General features: G+C 33.0%; 3 protein-coding genes across 3 annotated transcripts; all 3 read left to right on the forward strand.

The window, feature by feature from the left end:
- Positions 1-4,568: 4,568 nt before the first annotated feature.
- On the forward strand, positions 4,569-8,955 carry LOC143470847 (rRNA methyltransferase 1, mitochondrial-like). The gene is made up of 10 exons (XM_076969131.1): positions 4,569-4,709; positions 4,966-5,038; positions 5,161-5,245; positions 5,463-5,559; positions 5,978-6,125; positions 6,434-6,633; positions 6,971-7,064; positions 7,415-7,601; positions 7,953-8,078; positions 8,593-8,955. Exons 2-10 carry the CDS (start codon positions 4,982-4,984, stop codon positions 8,622-8,624), a joined length of 1,026 nt encoding a protein of 341 aa, XP_076825246.1. The 5' UTR covers positions 4,569-4,709; positions 4,966-4,981; the 3' UTR covers positions 8,625-8,955.
- Positions 8,956-11,210: 2,255 nt separating this feature from the next.
- LOC143470852 (tRNA (guanine(6)-N(2))-methyltransferase THUMP3-like) lies at positions 11,211-12,832 on the forward strand. The gene has a single exon (XM_076969141.1). It carries the CDS (start codon positions 11,480-11,482, stop codon positions 12,695-12,697), a length of 1,218 nt encoding a protein of 405 aa, XP_076825256.1. The 5' UTR covers positions 11,211-11,479; the 3' UTR covers positions 12,698-12,832.
- LOC143470853 (uncharacterized) lies at positions 12,755-17,407 on the forward strand. Its single transcript, XM_076969142.1, has 6 exons — positions 12,755-13,021; positions 14,186-14,268; positions 14,458-14,531; positions 14,768-14,945; positions 15,539-15,695; positions 15,902-17,407. Exons 1-6 carry the CDS (start codon positions 12,850-12,852, stop codon positions 16,060-16,062), a joined length of 825 nt encoding a protein of 274 aa, XP_076825257.1. The 5' UTR covers positions 12,755-12,849; the 3' UTR covers positions 16,063-17,407.
- The last annotated feature ends 1,610 nt before the right edge of the window (positions 17,408-19,017 follow it).

Genomic DNA, 19,017 nt, shown 5'->3' on the forward strand with positions numbered 1-19,017 from the left:
GACCCAGGGGTTGAGAAGCACTGCCTTAAGAGATTAAATTCTAATGCTAAATGTTCTTGAAAGAGAGTTAATATAAATCGCTGTATTTATCTAAAGAACTCAACTTTGTTCTGCAAACACACGATTTCCCAACCGTAGGCAACTCAGTCTGAGCTAATTCCATGTCTGTCTACTTGTCAACTAACGAGTGTGGTTAACTTTATTTAGTTCTGGTCAGCGAGGTTGAATGTTTTGTTACTGAGAATTGCATACTAAGGTTAAATTAATCAACCACCTTATAAAAAGATTAAATTATTAGACAAATCGATACAAATAAACAGATAGCTTATACGCTCTTATTTGCATAAAAATATTGTAAAAAAGTATCATATATCGATCTCTTAAGTTATTGCGGAAGCTTACTCAAAAGATTTAATTTAACCACTTTGAAAGTTTTAATTTTTAAGAATTATTTTGAAACTTGATGTTTTTTTGCTTAAAAGCGCCTTTATGAATATTGCGGAAAACGACCGAATTTTGACCAAACGTTTCAGTTATATAAGACTCTTCAGAAACCTGTGTTTTGTAATTTTTGAACTGATCTTATGGTTTAATGGTGCTAACAATTGTTTTAGGGTATTTAAGAGCAATAGAATTTGTGGCCGCTAGTGTCGTGATGTATTGTTTGACGTTATGAGACCAGCTGCTACTATTTCACCCGAAAAAATCGTGCTTTCAAAGTTCTTTTTTCACAGCTTCTTTTTTAACTTAACGTTACTTTTATAACATAGTGACATAAGCCTAACTTAAAACTACCTTCCAATCTAAAACTCATTCGAATTTAACCCTAAACACCTAAAATCAACGTTTTGCATACCAATTCTCCTAACCGCCTATTTTTACTATAAGCTGCGTGACCTACTTTCGGTGAAATAGTCACTCTCTACGAGATCATATCTCGGATTAAACAAAAAACACAATTCCTGGTCAACTTAACTCCGTGTTGTTAAGAATTACAGACGAACGTTAAATTTTAGACTGAAGTAATGAATGGATTGATTTTTAACTACAGTTCAGCAAACATCTCATGGAATACTTTCAAGATTTCAAAACTAAGCAATTAACTGGAGTTTTCTGAATAGGAAAATATAAGGTGCCAAAAAATACCAAAAAAGAATCAAACCGAAACGAAAACGTCGAAATGAGAATCAACTAGATTAAAATTAAAATAATCCAAACTGCATGGAAAATATTAAAATGGACTTAAGCTTCAAGGGTATTAGAAAAACCGAAAAAAAAGGATTTTCAAAATCTAAATCAACCAAAATTTGTTATGGCCTAGTTATTAGTTGGCTAGGCCTAGTGTTTAAAATCTGTTTTGTTATTTTCCAGTTTGGAAAATTTCTTATTTTATTTTTAGTTAGGCTTAGGCTAAACTATTTTGGATATTTGTTGTTTGAAAATTTCTGGTTTGCTGTTTTTTGTTTGAAAAAGTTAATCGTATTGACTCAGTTCAGATTTTTGAGTTTGTTGTTTGGTACTTCCCACTTTGGCAAAATATTATTTAGCTGCTGAACTTTAGCCTGATAGCGCCATACAGTTCAGTACTTCTTTAGCTATATCCAGCTTGCTAATTTTGTTTTTTAATTTTTTTCTGTTTTATATTATTTCGTATTCTGCTATAATAAATATAGTTTCTTTAATTTTTTCAAACTGCAGCTACACGCTTTCCTCATCTCACTTTATTATAAACTTCAAGTAAAATGTATAAACGCCAAGTATCTTAACAAAGGGAATGTACCTAAAACACGTGAGGCTCTTTCTGGTATTGTCCAGTGTTGCTAATTTAGTTTTTGCCGTTACCTTCGAAAAAATAATCTATAACTTTTTCCCTTAAATTCAGTCTAAAATATCATAACCAAGTGCCTTAAAACAGTTTTATTAGCTAGGTAAAAATACAAATAATGTGCATCAAGTTATTGCCGTGCTACCACGCATCTAAGGTTTTGACTTTACAATGTATTAATTGTAAGATGTGGTAAACTTTATTTGGTCTCACGAAAATTTTATATGTTTATTTCTATTGAATAACGCGAAGTACTTTAATTTTGTGTCTTCAACTTTAAGCTATCATGCACTGTTCTCAAAAAAAAAAAAAATATTTTGCTCTTATTTTCCTTCTTTTTATTAACAGATATAACATATATTTTCGCTTTCGCAACACTGGTCCGGTCATGAAGTTAATATAAAGACTTTGATGCAATATGTTTGACATGGATGTTTTATGGATGTGGATCTATGGTCACCTACAGACTTGGACAGCTAGTCGTTTTTCAGCTTTTTGCTATTAGATTGGAATTAGAATTAGAGGGTACTAAGCTTTTATAAATTAGATTAGGATTAGGATTAGAATTGACGAATTTGCTTAAACTCGAAATTAAGCTAGAATTCGAACTAGAATTAAATTTACCACATAGGCCTATATAAAATCGATTATATTTTTATTATGTGATTGTCTGCGTTCTAGTAAATAGGCATTGTGACGAAATTATACATCAATCAAAAACGACATATAATATGTACAGCAGTTATGCGACAGCAAAACATCAGTTTCTTGGTGCGGCATGGACTGCGTGATATTTTTGACGTAGGCCTATATAGTACTTTGATTTTTATTATTTTGTTACACGAAGGATGCTCTTGTTTCACTTACAAAAAACTCCGTTGGACAAACAAGCATTTTAGGAAAAATCGAAAATTAGATTAGAAATAAAATTAGTAAAAAACAAAATCATGTCAAACAGCCCTTTGAGTTCTGTACATTGTGATAAAAAAAATACAAATCGGAAATTTTTACCATTTTACGCTATTTCTGAACGAAAAATTAAAAAATATGTCAAAAAATAGAGCCAATTGGAAAAAACAACCTTGTTTTCAGATTCAGTGCCCCAAACATACCCCAAAAACGATGAAACAGCTTCGGATAAAAACTTGTGTTGATCAGTGTAATTAATCTACCAACTTATGTTTATCTTGTATCCACTCGAAACGCAGTGGAACTACTGGAGATTTAACACAAATATTTACACTTTTCTCTGTGTTATTTGCGTATAAACAAAGATGCATTATGATAGTATATTAATTCAGTTAGCGCTCATGAGCTTGACCTCATGTGCCCTAGCATGCTCGAATCGCACCTTTCGTTTACGCATAGATTGTCAAGGCTGATTTCTAGTGGATGTCAGTGGTGTCTATTTTATGTGACGACCGAGAGACATTGCTGGAGATCTCTTGCTTTGAGTGGAAGTGCTATTCTTTGCCAAAATACCAGTGTCATTTACATTAATGCATTCTTTATCATTAATTATATGTCTATGTGTCTTATTCAGCATACAATTCAATGGTCCACTAGAATCAGAGAATGGCTGATGTGTACCATGATGAAGTTGAAATAGAAGATTTTGAATTCGATGAAGATACACAAACTTACTATTATCCTTGTCCATGTGGAGATAAGTGAGTTGCGAGTTTATGATAGTCTAATGCATAATTTGATTGCAGATTTATATTTATGTATATTATTAATATAATTGGTGTATTTAACTAATTAGCTGTAAAAACCTTTTGTGGAATGCACATTGCACAGCCGTATCAGAGAATTTTTGTTGTGATGTGACTCCAGGTATGCCCCAAATACTTAAGTGTGCAAAACAAATTTTTGTCATGCAACTTACAGATCAAAAGCAATGGTGCGATAGACAATGATTTAAAATAGTAATTGTCATGAACATACAATTTGCACCAAAATGCGGTTTAGGTTTTGCCCATAAACTTGTGTTGGTGATAGTTGTCATCAATGAGACATACCGGTACTTACATGTGTAGAATGTGAAATATCATAACGTTCTTTTCTCTACACTACCTTTTTGACATCATTCAATGCATTGAGATATGTGCTTTTGTTTGGCCTATTGGCGTCCAGTTTTAGCTAAAGGGATAAAACAACGATTTATTAAACAGGTTTTAAAACGTGGTATAAAGAAAAGTCTGTTATGAGTGCATTAATTGCCAAACATGAAATTGGTTTAATGGTGTTTTATGGAATTGTTTTACTAGTTTTATGCATTTTGACCAATATTAACTACTTAGTAGGCGTACTAGTTTGGTATCTTGTTTTTATAATCATCTTTCAATGGTGTCTGCTAATATTTATCAAAATTTCCTCTGCTTACATTTTTAGCGTTTTACATTTGGGATTAGTGTTCTTGAAAATGTAAACAGGTTGGACCATTGTGGTATACTGTAAGTTAAGAAAACAAAAAGTTCAAAGTTTCTCCCTGAATGTATTTTAACTACATGGTTGTAGCGCCTTTGCATTGTATAGCGGCCTATTTGTGTTTCACAAACTTAGAAAAGTAGAAACCCATGGCTTACATTGGTATATGTTTATTTTTAAGTTGTTACTATTTTTTGTCAATAAATCCACTTGTTTTTATAATATATCGGTAGCTTATTTTTATATTGGTTATGACTTATATAAAGTATCATAAATGTGCAGATTTGAAATAACATTGGAAGAATTGCAAAGTGGTGAAGACGTTGCCACCTGTCCTAGTTGCTCCTTGCTTGTAAAAGTGATCTATGATCCAGACGATTTTCTTGGTGAAGAATTAAAAAGCACAATTACAAAGGATTCTGTAAAACTAACCTCTTAGTTAACGCATCACTGAGTAAGTAATGTTAAATTGTATTTAATAAGAAATCACATTAGTTAGTCATAGTAAGTATGCTGCTTGTTGTTGTAGTAATTGTAAATTAACTGAATAGTTATTCAGTTTTTACTAACAAATTTTTCAGATTGATTAGATTTTTGCTAATTGCTTATCGTAATTTCTTTTCAGTTTTTTTTCCAGATTAATTTATCTTTAATTATGTGTTTGCATTTTTTTTTATTAATTACTTAATTAATTGCCTATTTGTTTTTAGATTAAAAAGCCTTGTCATGGTTGTTTGTCTGTTACACAAGTCTACTTGCTCTTTCAATTTTGCTTATCTCAGGGTATACAATTGCAACAGCAGTAGCATGTATTCAAATTTTTGACAGCTATGGTTTAGCTTGGATTATGATTCGTGTTTTCTGTCAGTAAAAATAGATATATACTTCAGATACTTTATATGCAGTTTTATGTTGGTACCATAAGCAGCTGTTCATCTTATCGCAAATCGAAACACAAGAAAACAAACAAAGTGATCGATTCCCATCAAAGTAAGTAACTGATAAATATACAGCTCATTCGATTTAAAAAAATTGTCATTAGCCTATGTTTGGAAAAAATATGAAAGTGCACCATTTGTTTTACTGGTAAGGCAAACGAATAATATAATGTATTACTGAACTTGCATAACAAGTCAGAATACAAACCAAAACTGGAGTGTGTTTAATATCTTTATTTCAAAACTTTTAATATTGCTTGCATTTGAAGAAAACCAAAAAGATCATCATGGTCGAAACTCTTCTTATTTATATGGAAGGTCTATCTGCCAAATCTCAATGGAAGCTTCAAAAAGGCCAATTTCCAGGTGATAGAACCTTATTTCCAGCACATATCATTTAAGTGATTATGATTATGCGTTTTCAGGAAGCTTTTCTGCAAGTGTAACTATTATACAAAAATATTTACGTATAGAAATTTCAACACACCGTCTTGCGTGGTTACAGTGATATTTCCTGTCAATTCTATTTTATGGAATGTTTTTTGGTTCTCATCGTGTGGTTTTGGCCAAAGTTTTGCTTCCATATACTGTTGATGTGTATTATGAATCCTAGATCAGGGTTGCAACATTCTAGATTATATTATGTTTAATGTAGTAGCATGATATTTATGTGACATGCTTTCTCATTTTATGCGTTTCAACTTAAATGAAATTTTTAGTGACAACACAGTAAAAGTTGTACATGTCCATGGACCGAAATATACGTGTAAAATTTGACTTTTAGAGTTTTGCTGAAATCAACTTGGGAACTTAGCCCACCTGATGACAAAAGAATCAATTCAATTTGCACGATTGCAGAAAAGAAGGGAATTTCTGTTGAGTTTAAGCCTATTTCTCACTTGTACAATATTTCTGATGGAAGGCCACATCAGGTGATATTACACCCAAGAATATATCTTACAGCTTTACTTGAGATAATTAGTCTATTCGGTCTTTTATGAGAAGTTGGATTTTCAAATTTCACTGTCAAGATTTTTATTTATTACCTTTCATTACTGTTGCAATGCCCAACATTAAACAACAATTTGTCAACATATACACTAATATACATTGCACCTACCTACTAGTACAAAAAGCATAGTTAAATTCAGTTACTTTTATACTTATATAGGTGGAATTATTATTTGCTACGTTGTTTTGTAACAAGTGAGAAAGGATGTGTTATTGCAATGATTTACAGGGTGTATGTCTTGAAGTTGGGAACCTTTCTGTTTTTCCGATGAGACCTGAACTTCTCAACAAGTTGATAAATACGGAAAACACATCGAGACTGCCTCTTTGGGTTTTACTTTATGACATACATGATCCAGTTAATGTTGGCACAATTTTACGAACATGCAGTTTCCTGGGTGTCACAAACGTCTTGATGACATCACGATGGTAGGTGATAGTTTACTATGTTTATCATTTCGTGTATTTATGTGATAGTGATACATTTTGTTTACAGTTTTTGAAATTATTTACATTGCAATATCAGAAAGTGATGACCAATTTTTGATATAGAGTTTAGAAACACTTCCTCCAAGTGGTTGGTGGTCCATATGTATACAATGCAAAACTTAAATCTTTGAAAATATTTGCATTAATCAAATAATGTCGAATAATTTGTTTTGAATCTTGATGCATGCTCTAAATTATTTCATATCCCCCACCGCGTCTATGCATTTTACTTTACAAATCATTTGGTTTGATTTTCAAGGTTGATTTTGTTTTGCAGTGCACCATTGACAGCAGTGGCCTGTAAAGCAAGTGCTGGTGCTACAGAACTTGTCAATCTTTATACCATCGGAAATTCCATGGAATTTATGAAGGTTTTTTTTTAAAAAGTGTTACTTGTTTGAGTTTTTTGAAAGTAAATATTTTGCTGAAAGTATGTGTCACTGCTCATTAACGATAGGCGGTTAGATGGGGAGAAAGGACTTGCAAAAAGTTGGTTTTCATTATTAAGCACATAGTTATGGCTAAAGTAAGCTTAAAAGAAAGATTTAAGTAAGCTTGCTGCAAAGCAAAACGATAAAAACAGTTTCCAATGCGCAACTTTTTTTCCGGTAAAGTAGTGACTTTTTTGCTGCAGTCTGCATACAATGAACAAAGTTGTTGACCAGTTTCCGCACAAGACCTGGTGCGTGCGAGGTAATTTCTGTTGTGTTTTTTTTATCAGGCCCTTATGAAACTTGGATGGGATGTACTTGGATCAGGTACCAATGCTGACAGTTATGAAGTAGATGACGATGCTGATAACTTCTGTGAAAGTTACCATAAATCCATTGATATGCCTGGGAATTTACTGCCTCCAATGTGTGATATTAACACAGTAAAAATAACTAAGCCATCTCTTCTCGTATTAGGTAAATACCAATGTAAAATTATCACATGTTATCTACCCAATCTGTTAATTCATACATTGTTGATATCATATCATTAACACATGGAAATAATTGACAATCAAGAAACATCATATAGCCCTGAGACTTGATCAGAATGTTATTATATAAGAGTTTTACTGAAATAAGGAAACTGTTTATAAATGTCACGTGTCATTGCATTTTACATTGCGGAAAAACTAAATTGAAAAAATGCATGTTGGTTGTCCACTTGTGTTATTGGTTGGTTTTTGTACCGATATTAGTATGCTTAAATGCTTACCATTGTTTAAGCGGTGCTGGTGTGAATGACATATTTTCTATCATGTTTGAAAGGCAATGAAGGTAGCGGAATATCAACAGCTGTGCTGAACACCTGTTCAAAAATTGTCAACGTAAACCCGTCACCACAGTGTATGACCCCGTCTTCTGTTTCTTGTTTAAACGTTTCAACTGCTGCAGGTAGGCTACTGATAAAATTTTATGGTAATACAGAAAAATATTGGAATTGATTATTAACTGGTGCTGTAAGCTATGACAATGCTGTCGTATAGGGAAGGCGTCACCAAACTGTTTTCACAAAGGACTAGATAAACATGAAAACTGACGATCGCGGGCCAAATTTCCAGTTTGTTCAATAGGCTACCATACAATAAGCTCATTTGTGATTGTGAGGTGGGCCGGATCTGGCCCGCGGACCGTAGTTTGGTGACCCCTGATATAGGGAAACATGTGAACTTACATTGAAATAATCCCATCAGTCAAGAACTAAAGATTTTTAATACTATTTGTGTTTAAGGATAATTTTCAAAGTGTATGTGGTGAATTAGAGATGAAGAAATTGCTATAATCGTATAGTTGGGGTTCTTGTAAACAGGGTATAAATTTTTCCGATGTTGGGATTTAGAGGAAAGCCCTAATATAGTTTGAATTCAACTTCTTGTAACTTAAACTCTTTGTCAACTTGATTTTTTAGCAATAATCCTTCATCGTTTGCTGAATCATTAGAAGACTTCAACCTACGCTTTATATTTTATTCTGCTGCATTCAATTTTTGATTCTCAATTTGTGCTGTGCTTTTGTTAATGTTTAAAATGTATCAACATCATCAATATACTGTATCAACAAATCAGGTCATTTTTGCTCACATATTGGAACAGTTTTAAATGTATGTATTGCAAGCTATTGCAAATATAACATGTCTGTATTGTTTTTAACAAGCTTTGTTTGAAAAACAACAACAGCACGGTGTCTATTTTTGTAACATTTTGAACTTTTGTTCTTGCATTTTTTTACTGAAAATAATCATTTCGGGAATAAAATTCATTTAAGTTTTCAATCACTCCCTTTGGTTTTAACCCAGATAGCACACAAGTAGGCTAAAGCAAAAACTGTAGTTTAGCAGGGCAGCCCTAGTGATGAATATTTGTTAATAGTGATCAGTAGGGCAACCAGTTTTTTGACCTAAAAATTTTAAATTTTGACCTTAAAATCTGCAAATTTTGACCTCATTTTGACCTAAAAAGTTTATATTTTGACCTTATTTTGACCTAAAACGTTTAAATTTTGACCTTATTTTGAAAAACGCTATACTGATAGTCTCTACACTGTCTACCGCAACTTTCTAATCTAAAGCTGCATTTAAAAATGACAAAATGCTTTTCTAGTGTTGACTTTTTTTTTGTTTCTGCGTATTAAGATTGACAACTTGCAGTTTCAAATGCAATGCTGTCACATCGTGACGTCACCAAACGCGCTGAAAAGCCTTCCCTCTCTTTGTGTCTTTGGTTCTAAGTAAAATTTGCGGGACTGGAATTGTTTGCGGTACAAGAAAAGAGAAAAACGGAAGAATAATATTACAAAATAGTTACAAAATTACAAGTTTAATAGATTTTGACCTAAAAAAAAGACCTAACGAAACAATTTGACCGTATTTTGACCTAACGTAACATTTTGACTTTATCTGACCTAATAACTTCTATACCACACGTCGTACAAAGCTGAAATTTGTTTTGTGCTTGTTTCATAGCATTCTGAGCAGGTAAAAAAAAATTGACCATATTGACTTTTGGTTGCCCTAGTGATCAGTTGTGTTCGAAAGATGTACTGTATATATGTTACTGTTAAGTAAAATTCATATACTGTAGCACTTGTAACGTATCGGAGAGGTTTGATACACGTAGACAGCGTAGTGTGCCGCAAAACTGACTATTGTAGCCGTGAATGGCTATCTGACTCTTTAGAAGGGCATCTTCATCCCCAGCTCAAAGGCGGCTTTAAATCAATTCAATCACAAGGGTAGCTTATGCTCCTACCACGAGTGTAGTCCGATCTATAGTGAATGCTCGGCGCACACAATCCAGCCGCATTTCAATTACATTCTTGTGAAAAAAACATCGACATTAATGTCAAATAAAGGAATCGAAAAAAATAACCAAAAAGGAATAAATATTGCGTTTAGATTTTCTTCATTCAATTCTCAAAGTCCTTACAACAAAAATAACGTATTTGTTAAAAATTTACGATTGAGTGTTCAGTGTAAAGCCAGACTTATCATGACAAGGGCAAAGAGCTCAGTCTCTGTTCATCCATAGCTAATACATAAGTACTGTATATGTATTATCTATGGTTCATCTGTTTCTACAGCCATTTAACTTTAGGGAAATTTCCCCAAGCAGTGTTAATTCAAATCAATCATTTCCTAAAAGTGCACAACCAGATGACGTTACAATTAAAGTAGCTGTGGTGTGGTATACAAAAGCATCTCATGGTTGTGCATATATATATACCAGAACCCTACCTTGATCTGATTTCCCACTAAAGTCAATCACCAAACCCAAATTTTTCGCCTTCGGTTTTCAGAAATTTTCAAAGTTGATGGTGGCTGAACCGTGTTAGACATAAGTTGGCACTCTGAGGTTACCGTAACTTTATTTCGATAACGTATGCAACAACTTAATTTTAGTTACTTGAGGTTTAATTAAAGTAAGATTTAGATTAGAAGGTAGATTTAGGTTAGGCTTAGATTATTATGTTACACCATTTAAGTTAGGTTAACAAGACAGTGAAAAAGAGCTTTAAAAGCCCGATTTTTTTGGTGAAATAGTGGCAGTCAAACATGTATAGCCATTACACATATAGGCTACTGATATATGAATGGTAGCGTATATTTCACCGGCAGCCGATTACTGAATTTGGAAGAAGCTACTTTGATAAACGGTGGCCGGTGAAGTATACACTTAATGTACCGGCACCGTTTACCGAAGTAGGAAAATACGAATACGATAAATGGCATAAGTTATATGTCACGGTTCGCAAGTGAAAGAACTTGTTTTGTCTATCTTTATTTGATTGGTGTTAAATGGTTGCACCATAATAGAAAGACTATTTAGATGTGAAGTAGCATCATGTTGCATAAAAGTAATACCAATCAGAAATTTATTATATTTAAGTGCTATACACATAGCCACTCATTGCTTGGGTAGTGTTCCATTCGTATGACAAATTTTGACAACCCGAAATTTCTTTGGGTGGCATAAGTCACACACACCCACACACTTATATTATATAACTTATAAAATATGATAATAGTTGTATGTACAAAAATGATTAAAAACTGTAGGATAAATAATTAAAGTTAACCTTTAAAATGATTTCCAACCTTTTTTTCATGTCAAAAAGATCAAAGTGGTTAAATATTTCAAGGTCTCAACTACACTTTTTCTAATGTATTAATTACTGATACTCTTTAGTTGAACTACCTAATGTATAGGTGCATACTTGTATAGCTTTGTTGGTTAAAGCACTGAAATTTTCAAAATTCATCTCTCTTGTTATTTGCATAGACTGGTTATGTAACTACAATGCCTCCGACTTTTTGTGACTTTTCAACATTTGAAGGACTTGTGACTATTTATGCCACAGTTCCAACAGGACTTGAATTTACAGCCGTCGATGAAATAAAGCAGAAGATTCAACCAGAAGCTTGTGAGATTGGTCAAGGAAAAGTCTACTTCCAAACTGCAGTATCTAGATTGTGTGACATTCATCAGCTGCGATCTGTTGATAGATTATTTCTTGTCATAAAAAAATTTCTGGACTACAAGTATGATGATGACCATGATAAGGCGATTGTTGATCTGAAAGCTTTACCAAATGACCTACCCTGGGATGAAGTAGTAAAATTTTGGCAAGAAAATCTTAAACATTGTAAGGTTTTGATTAAAACCAGGAAGAACACGTCCGGGGTACCAGTACCCAGCTCTAATGGTATTTCCTCCCTGCCAGATGCTTCATGTACAGATATAAGATATAGAGCTACTGCAAGCAGAGTGGGAAAACAACAAAGTGTTACTTCACCTGACGCTGAATTATATTTTGGTGGTGCTTTGCAGGATATTACTCAGTGGAAGGTGGACCTTAGCAACTACAACTTGGAAATTGTTATTACTTTGGGTGTTGATTTTGTTTTAGTTGGTTTAGTTTTGACACTAGAAAGCTTGCACAGACGAAATATTACTCATTTTGGATACACTACTTTACGTGCTTCTATTGCATACAATATGTTGAGAATGTGCAAGATATTGGCTGGAGATGCTGTGGTTGATCCTATGTGTGGCACTGGTGTAATACCAATCGAAGGTCAGGACGAATGGATTAATTGCTTTTATTTTGCTGGTGATAAATCAGATGACGCTGTTAAAAAATCTGCAGCCAATGTAGCGGCTCTAAATGGTGAAACTGTAAGAAGTTGTGTTGAGGTTCTGCAATGGAATGTAAAAAAGCTACCATGGCGAAGTGCGTCAATCGATGTATGTGTAACTGATCTCCCATTTGGTAAAAGGGTTGGTTCAAAGAGTGATAACAGGGTGCTTTATCCATCAATGTTAAAAGAGATTGCTAGAATAGCAAGGCCTGGCACTGCTCGTGCTTGTTTATTGACGCGTGATAAAAGAGCCATAAATAATGCCATTGCTATGCTATCTAGTTTATGGAAATTGAAAAGAATGTCATTTATCAATATTGGTGGCTTGAGGGCTGGAGTGTATTTGTTGCTAAGAACATCAACAAAACTTAACTAGAAAATTTTCCGAATCAAGTTACTTGCAACAGTTTAAACAGATTTTATTCTGTCATAATATTCTTCCATCTGTACATCATCCTGAATTATGTCACTTAGTTTCGTAAAAATGTGTCAATTTTTATGCATTTTTAAGGTTGTTGTATAAATACCATGGCAAACAGTATAACTTTAGATTGGAGTGAAAACTGTTCCGCTACTATTCATCTTTATGGAGCAACTGTTACCTCTTGGATAAACAATGGAAAAGAACAACTATTTCTAAGCTCCAAGTCAAAAATGGATGGTAGCAAAGCCATAAGAGGAGGAATACCACTAGTTTTTCGTGAGTGTTAGAATGAAATATTTTATTAAAGGGAAATTTCAAACAAATTGTGGCATGTTTTTTTTATTTATTGAATTCAACATAATTAAATGTAGATACCGGTAAAATACCGGCAGTATATTATGTATGTTATTGTAAAGTGAGCTGAAACTTGTGTTTCATAAAATTAGGGAAGAGAGAACAATTGTAACATGATTGAATTGTAGAGGTTGGGGTCGTTAGAATGCAGAGGTTGATGTGGCAGAATGCAGATACAGAGTTCATCGGTCTTAACTTACGTTATTGACTTAACTAACCTACTACAGTAGTATCTGACTCTATTGTTGCGTGCGGTTAGAATTCTCTAACCTTTTTGACAGCCGAACGTTCTTATTATATTATAACAAATACCATTTGCCAGAAAAGGCTTTTATTGTAGGTGCTGTACACTTTCTCAATATTACAAATAACGATACGAATAAGTCATACGACTGTTTACACGATATCTACTAATTTGCAATCACCACGACTACAGTAGTACGGTATTACAAATGTCTATAACTTTACGTCTGCGTCTGTGTCTGAGTCTGTGTCTGTGTCTTAGCCTGTGTCTGAGCAAGACTCGCACAGAAGTTTGAGCTTATAAAACATTGTGCGATGTGCCGGAAATATACGACAAAAAAGGCATGAACATTTCAAGGCGTGTGGACGTGAAAAACAGTGCGTTTGCAATGCAAATTATTGCAAATTACATTCGGTTAAAGTTGGAAACAGTTTCTTGGAAGCGACTTGGTAACGTACAAAAAAGGAGCTTTCACACGAAGTTATTCATAGCAAGTTTTCAAATATACCAACGATAGTTGCAGTGTTCTGAAAAAGCAAGTTTATAAACTCCAATTACTAGCTGGAAAACTCTTTCCTAAGAATGATGTGGCGGAACTGAAAGTTTAAAAACTCCAATTGTTAACTGGAAAACACATTTCTAAGAATGACGTAATGATTTTAATGTGGCGGAACTGAAAGTTTAAAAACTCCAATTGTTAACTGGAAAACACATTTCTAAGAATGACGTAATGATTTTACAAAAGCCACCCAGGCCGCCACAGAATAACTTACTTGATATATACAACATGCATAATGAAACATGATTTAATTTGAAATTTTTTTAAATTTTTGCTGTTTCAGCAAATTTTGGCCCCTGGGAACACGGTCCACAGCATGGATTTGCACGAATATCCTGGTGGAAAATCATTGAACAACCAACAAAGGTTTACTTCTAAAAATTGTGGTAGTCACATAATATGCGTGGCTGTATTGCATACAGTTTATACATTGTTTATGAATAAGTGAAATATTTGTAATTGAGTTTATAGTTAAACTGCATTTGAGTCAAAAGTTATTCTTTAAAGTACTACTACCACAAGGCTGAATCTTTATTACAAAACTATATCATGTAGATGAGCAATGGTGATGTGACAACTGTTCTACAGCTGACAGATGATGATAAAACTAGAAATATGTGGAATCACCAGTGAGTAACAAATTGTACTTACAGGGTTAGATTGCACAGTTTTTTATCTCTTAAATACTTTAACATTGTATTTTCCTGAATTCTTGCCACACTTTCTTGAATTTAGTGATGTCATAGAAGAAATAATAGTTATTTTAGTGTAAAGCAGACAGGCATAAAACTAACACCACTGTATTTTAATAATGGTGTGAAGCTGTTTTTGGACTGCTTTTCTTATTGATGTTGTTTGCTTGTAGGTTTTTGTTGACCTATAAAGTTACTTTGGGAGAAAATAATCTCACAACTAAACTGGAAGTTACGAATACTGGATCAGAGCAATTTGATTTTACAGTTCTGCTTCACACGTACTTTCGTGTGTCTGACATAAACAGCTGCAAGGTCTCCGGCTTTTTGGGATGTAACTATTCCGATAAGGTAAATATGAGCACCCATGTTTCAATCAATTCCATATGTATCATACTTTTGTAATAGCATTTAGGAAATTTGCATAGCAAAACTGTATTTACTCCGTTTGTACTGTGTGATATGTTTTATTTGAAAACTTTATGATGATTAACATTGAATGTATTATTATAGCTGCAATATACCGTGGTTGTGGTCAGCAACTTTTTATTTCGGTAAAGCCAGAAAAAAACTAGAATATATAACAAGTTTATAAAAATGCATCCTTTGGAAAATGCGTACATACAGACATGCAGCATGCTGGATAACTGGGGTTCAAGGCTCTAGCGTTAATGAATCATAGCAGAGTTAACATTATGCGAAGACTTCTTAGCAGTCTGCTAAAAGGATTGTACCATTTAATCGTGTTTTTTGTTAATTTCTTTCTGCACCACGTTAAGGATGATATCATATTTTTTCAAGCATTTCACATAATATATACCAGTGCTAAATTGTCTATAATTATGATGCATATAGTCTTTGTTCTGATCTTCTACTGGTTAATCCATTGAAATAGTTGTTTTTGACTGATTAAATTTTCAACGGTAGGACTTTGTTGGTTTTAGGTAGAAGGCACAGACAATGTTTCTGAAGCAAGCAAAGAGATAGTTATTGACCGCAATATTGATCGTGTATACCGTCTTGCTGGTCAACCTGATGGTCATTTAATTTCTACACCAGAGACAAAACTAATGCTGACCAAAATAAACCTGCCCGATACAGGTAGGCGTCACTTACAGTGTATATATTTATACATATGCTTTAGTTTACTGATTATTTGACATTAGATGGCCTGTTAGCATTTATTGCTCAAGTTTTGTTTATCGCATTTAAATGATATATATATAATCTTGTACTGGTAAGCAAGCTTTTTGTTTAACTTCAATTATAACAATGTTGATTGTAGTTGCTATTTTATTTACTTACAGTCTTGTGGAATCCTTGGACAGAAAAGGCAGCTGCAATGTCTGATTTTGATGACTTGGGCTACTTGAATATGGTTTGTGTTGAATCTGGTTATGTATCACAAAGAAAAATTTTACATGCGGGGGAGACTCTCACATGCAGTCAAAATATTACTGTGCTTTAACATGCTTACAGTTGAAAGTTTAAAATGTAGTCTATAGGTTCTTGTAGCTGGATGATGAATGCTGCTGCATTTAACAACTAGGTGGCATGATTTGGTGTCTGTAATGGTTTAACAATTTTCTAATTTACATCAAAAAAATTTTTCATTTCTTATTTCAGTTTCTGAATTGTCATCGTGCCTTACTGTGTACAGTTAACATTTTTTTAGTTGTACTAATTGGTCCAGAGTGCATGAATTTTTCAAGATAATTAGAGATCATAGTTACCCAAGTTATAATTATCAAAAATATGATATATATAAAGATTTATGCAATGTCATAGTTTTGGTGTATTATAATTTCAATTTAAAAGCTTACGTAAGGTTATATAATTTTCAGTTTGTGTTTTTAATTTGCCAATTACATCTATTAGTGCACTTATCAATCTGTAATAATTAACATATTGCATGTTGTTAAGTTGCATTGTTTAGGTGTGTGTGATCAATGTAGACTTATTACTAGTTTTTAAGTTAAACATCTCGTCGTTGATTTGTGAAAAACTGAATGCAATGCCCTAACAATTAATGCCGGTACATTATTACAACTTCCAATATGCAATGTTGTATTTCAATTTAACTTGTTTTCGTTTGCTGCTTGATGTGTATGAACAGCTTTGTAGTTTGAATTTGATTGACTTACTAATTATGCAGACAATACTACCAACTTATTGTTTAATGGTCTAACTTTACCTAAAGAAAATATTTGCAACCCTTTGCATAAAAATTCTGTAACCCACTGCAATTATAGTTATGATGCAATGGATTAAAAATAATTATTAGTCATGTATACGCATGAAAATATGCAATCATTGATTGAAGGAAATAGATTTTTTGTAATGTTTTACTGAATTAAAATAGTTTGATGAGCGCAAAAACGATCAGTTTTAACTCGTTAATCTTCATTGATTTTTGTCAACTTTATGAAAATATATTTTATAAAACTATAGCCTATATGCACGAGCATATATTAAATAACTTATTTTTGTGTTGTACAATATTTGTGAATATCAATGTGCATAATGTTTGATACTCGAAAATTTCTATTGTTGAAGTCTTATTATAAACTTGAAGCATACAACATAAACCAATATAATTCAAAAATGTGCCTTATATAAATCGCTTTCAAAAAGTTTTTCAGCAGTATATATGAAATTTGTCAGTACCTAGATCTGCAGTTATTTGCAAAGAGACAGGCAAGCTACGGTCTGATGTCAGATTTTTCCCATCTTCGTGCAATTGCATTATACTGTATTGCGTTCTGCTTTAAAACTGTAAACTGAACTGTTAATAGGTGCACAAACATGGTTCAATTTAATATCACTAAAATTTAAAAGGTATAAATGTAATGAAGCAATTAATTTACATTACATTTAAATGTGATTTATAGATTTATTATGTAATTACCAGTGGTAGTTGGTTGATTCTTGAAGGCTTTGGCACCGTTAGCTGTATATTGCTGTTAATGTTCTGTATCGCCAGTTGGCGAACTTCTCAAGCCTAGTTAAGTTAGCTTGGAAGGTTAAAAGGTCTTGAAAAAAACATCTGAACTCTCTGTCACTTAATAGGTACGCTACTGCACTTGTTTTGAACACAATGATATAGCGGTGATAAATTTTTAAACTATAAACCAAATTCAACAAGATACCTTAAAATTTAGCAAGGGGATGTAATATGCTTAGTTATTTATTGCTTATATTGGTTTGGTAATATTGCAAACTATAAATGTATGTTTATTCATTCTGTTCATGCAAAGAACTTTTAGAAATGTGTATTGTTGATAAACGTTATTGAAAGTTCTAATTTGCATGCCGTTGATTGAAGATATAGATAGAAAAATGTGCACATGCTGGTAATTTTATTATCATAGCAATTAGGATTGTTGGATAATTAGTATAAGTTATCAAGTTTGACCTTTGTTTGACATTGTGTACTTAATGTGGGTCATTTGTTCTAACAGCAAACCACATCATGTGCTAAATTGGTAACCATTCACTGCATTGTTTTCTAGCATCCATTTCAAGATAAAGGTATAAATGTACCAGTTTTTAGAGACATTTTGTCACTCAATCAGCAGCATTTTTTGGAAAGTGGAAAGAGTTACTTTCAGTATTACAGTTTTCATGCTTCGTTCTTGTTTTACAGCATGAGAGAGATTCTACCTACTTTGTATATAGAAAATTATATGCCTTTGCTACATATTTTTGCCAAAATAGAGCTTGCTTTTGCTACATGTAGGCGTCACAGTTTATCAATTAATTTTGGTAAACAAAACGACAGATCTTTTAGAAGTTGCGATACTTGCATACTATTACATTAGGTCTCTAGAACGTTTTTGTCGTTGCAAAGAATTTCTTATAAGCTTGTCTTTTTTGCCAAGTTTTAGAAATAAATCTTTTCTGACTTTAAAATATGAATTTTGTTTCAATGGCTTCAGCAAGACTTTTTCCTATACATGTCTTAAATTCTTTTGCTGTGTGTGCTAGTACTGGTATTCGTAGTTAATGATTATACATGCTGATGGTTATCGGCTAGCTCCTAGTTCGTTTACACATAAAGCTGACATCTTAAAACAGCTGAGTCATTGGCATTTAAAGTAAAGTTTTTCAAAAGGTCACAGAGCAATGCTATTTCTCCGTGGTTTTGGATAACTATGTAAGAAGAGAGATTTGAAAAGGCTTTAAAGGGCATTAGCTGATATTTTGTAAGAGATAATTTAACCAACAAATGAAGGGAACTGATTGTTGTTATATATTTATACCCATAATCGTTTTGTAAGACAAAATGTAAGTTGAATTGTAAAAGAATCCCCTGTGCCCTGCACAAATTTCAAATTTGCTTACGCTGTGCATGTCAGTTGACAAATCGCACATGTACATGCCAGCAACTTAGTTTAATTTCCCGAAGTAGACTGTTTTAACA

Source organism: Clavelina lepadiformis, chromosome 9 (genome assembly GCF_947623445.1).
Source record: "Clavelina lepadiformis chromosome 9, kaClaLepa1.1, whole genome shotgun sequence".
Taxonomy (NCBI): Eukaryota; Metazoa; Chordata; class Ascidiacea; order Aplousobranchia; family Clavelinidae; genus Clavelina; species Clavelina lepadiformis.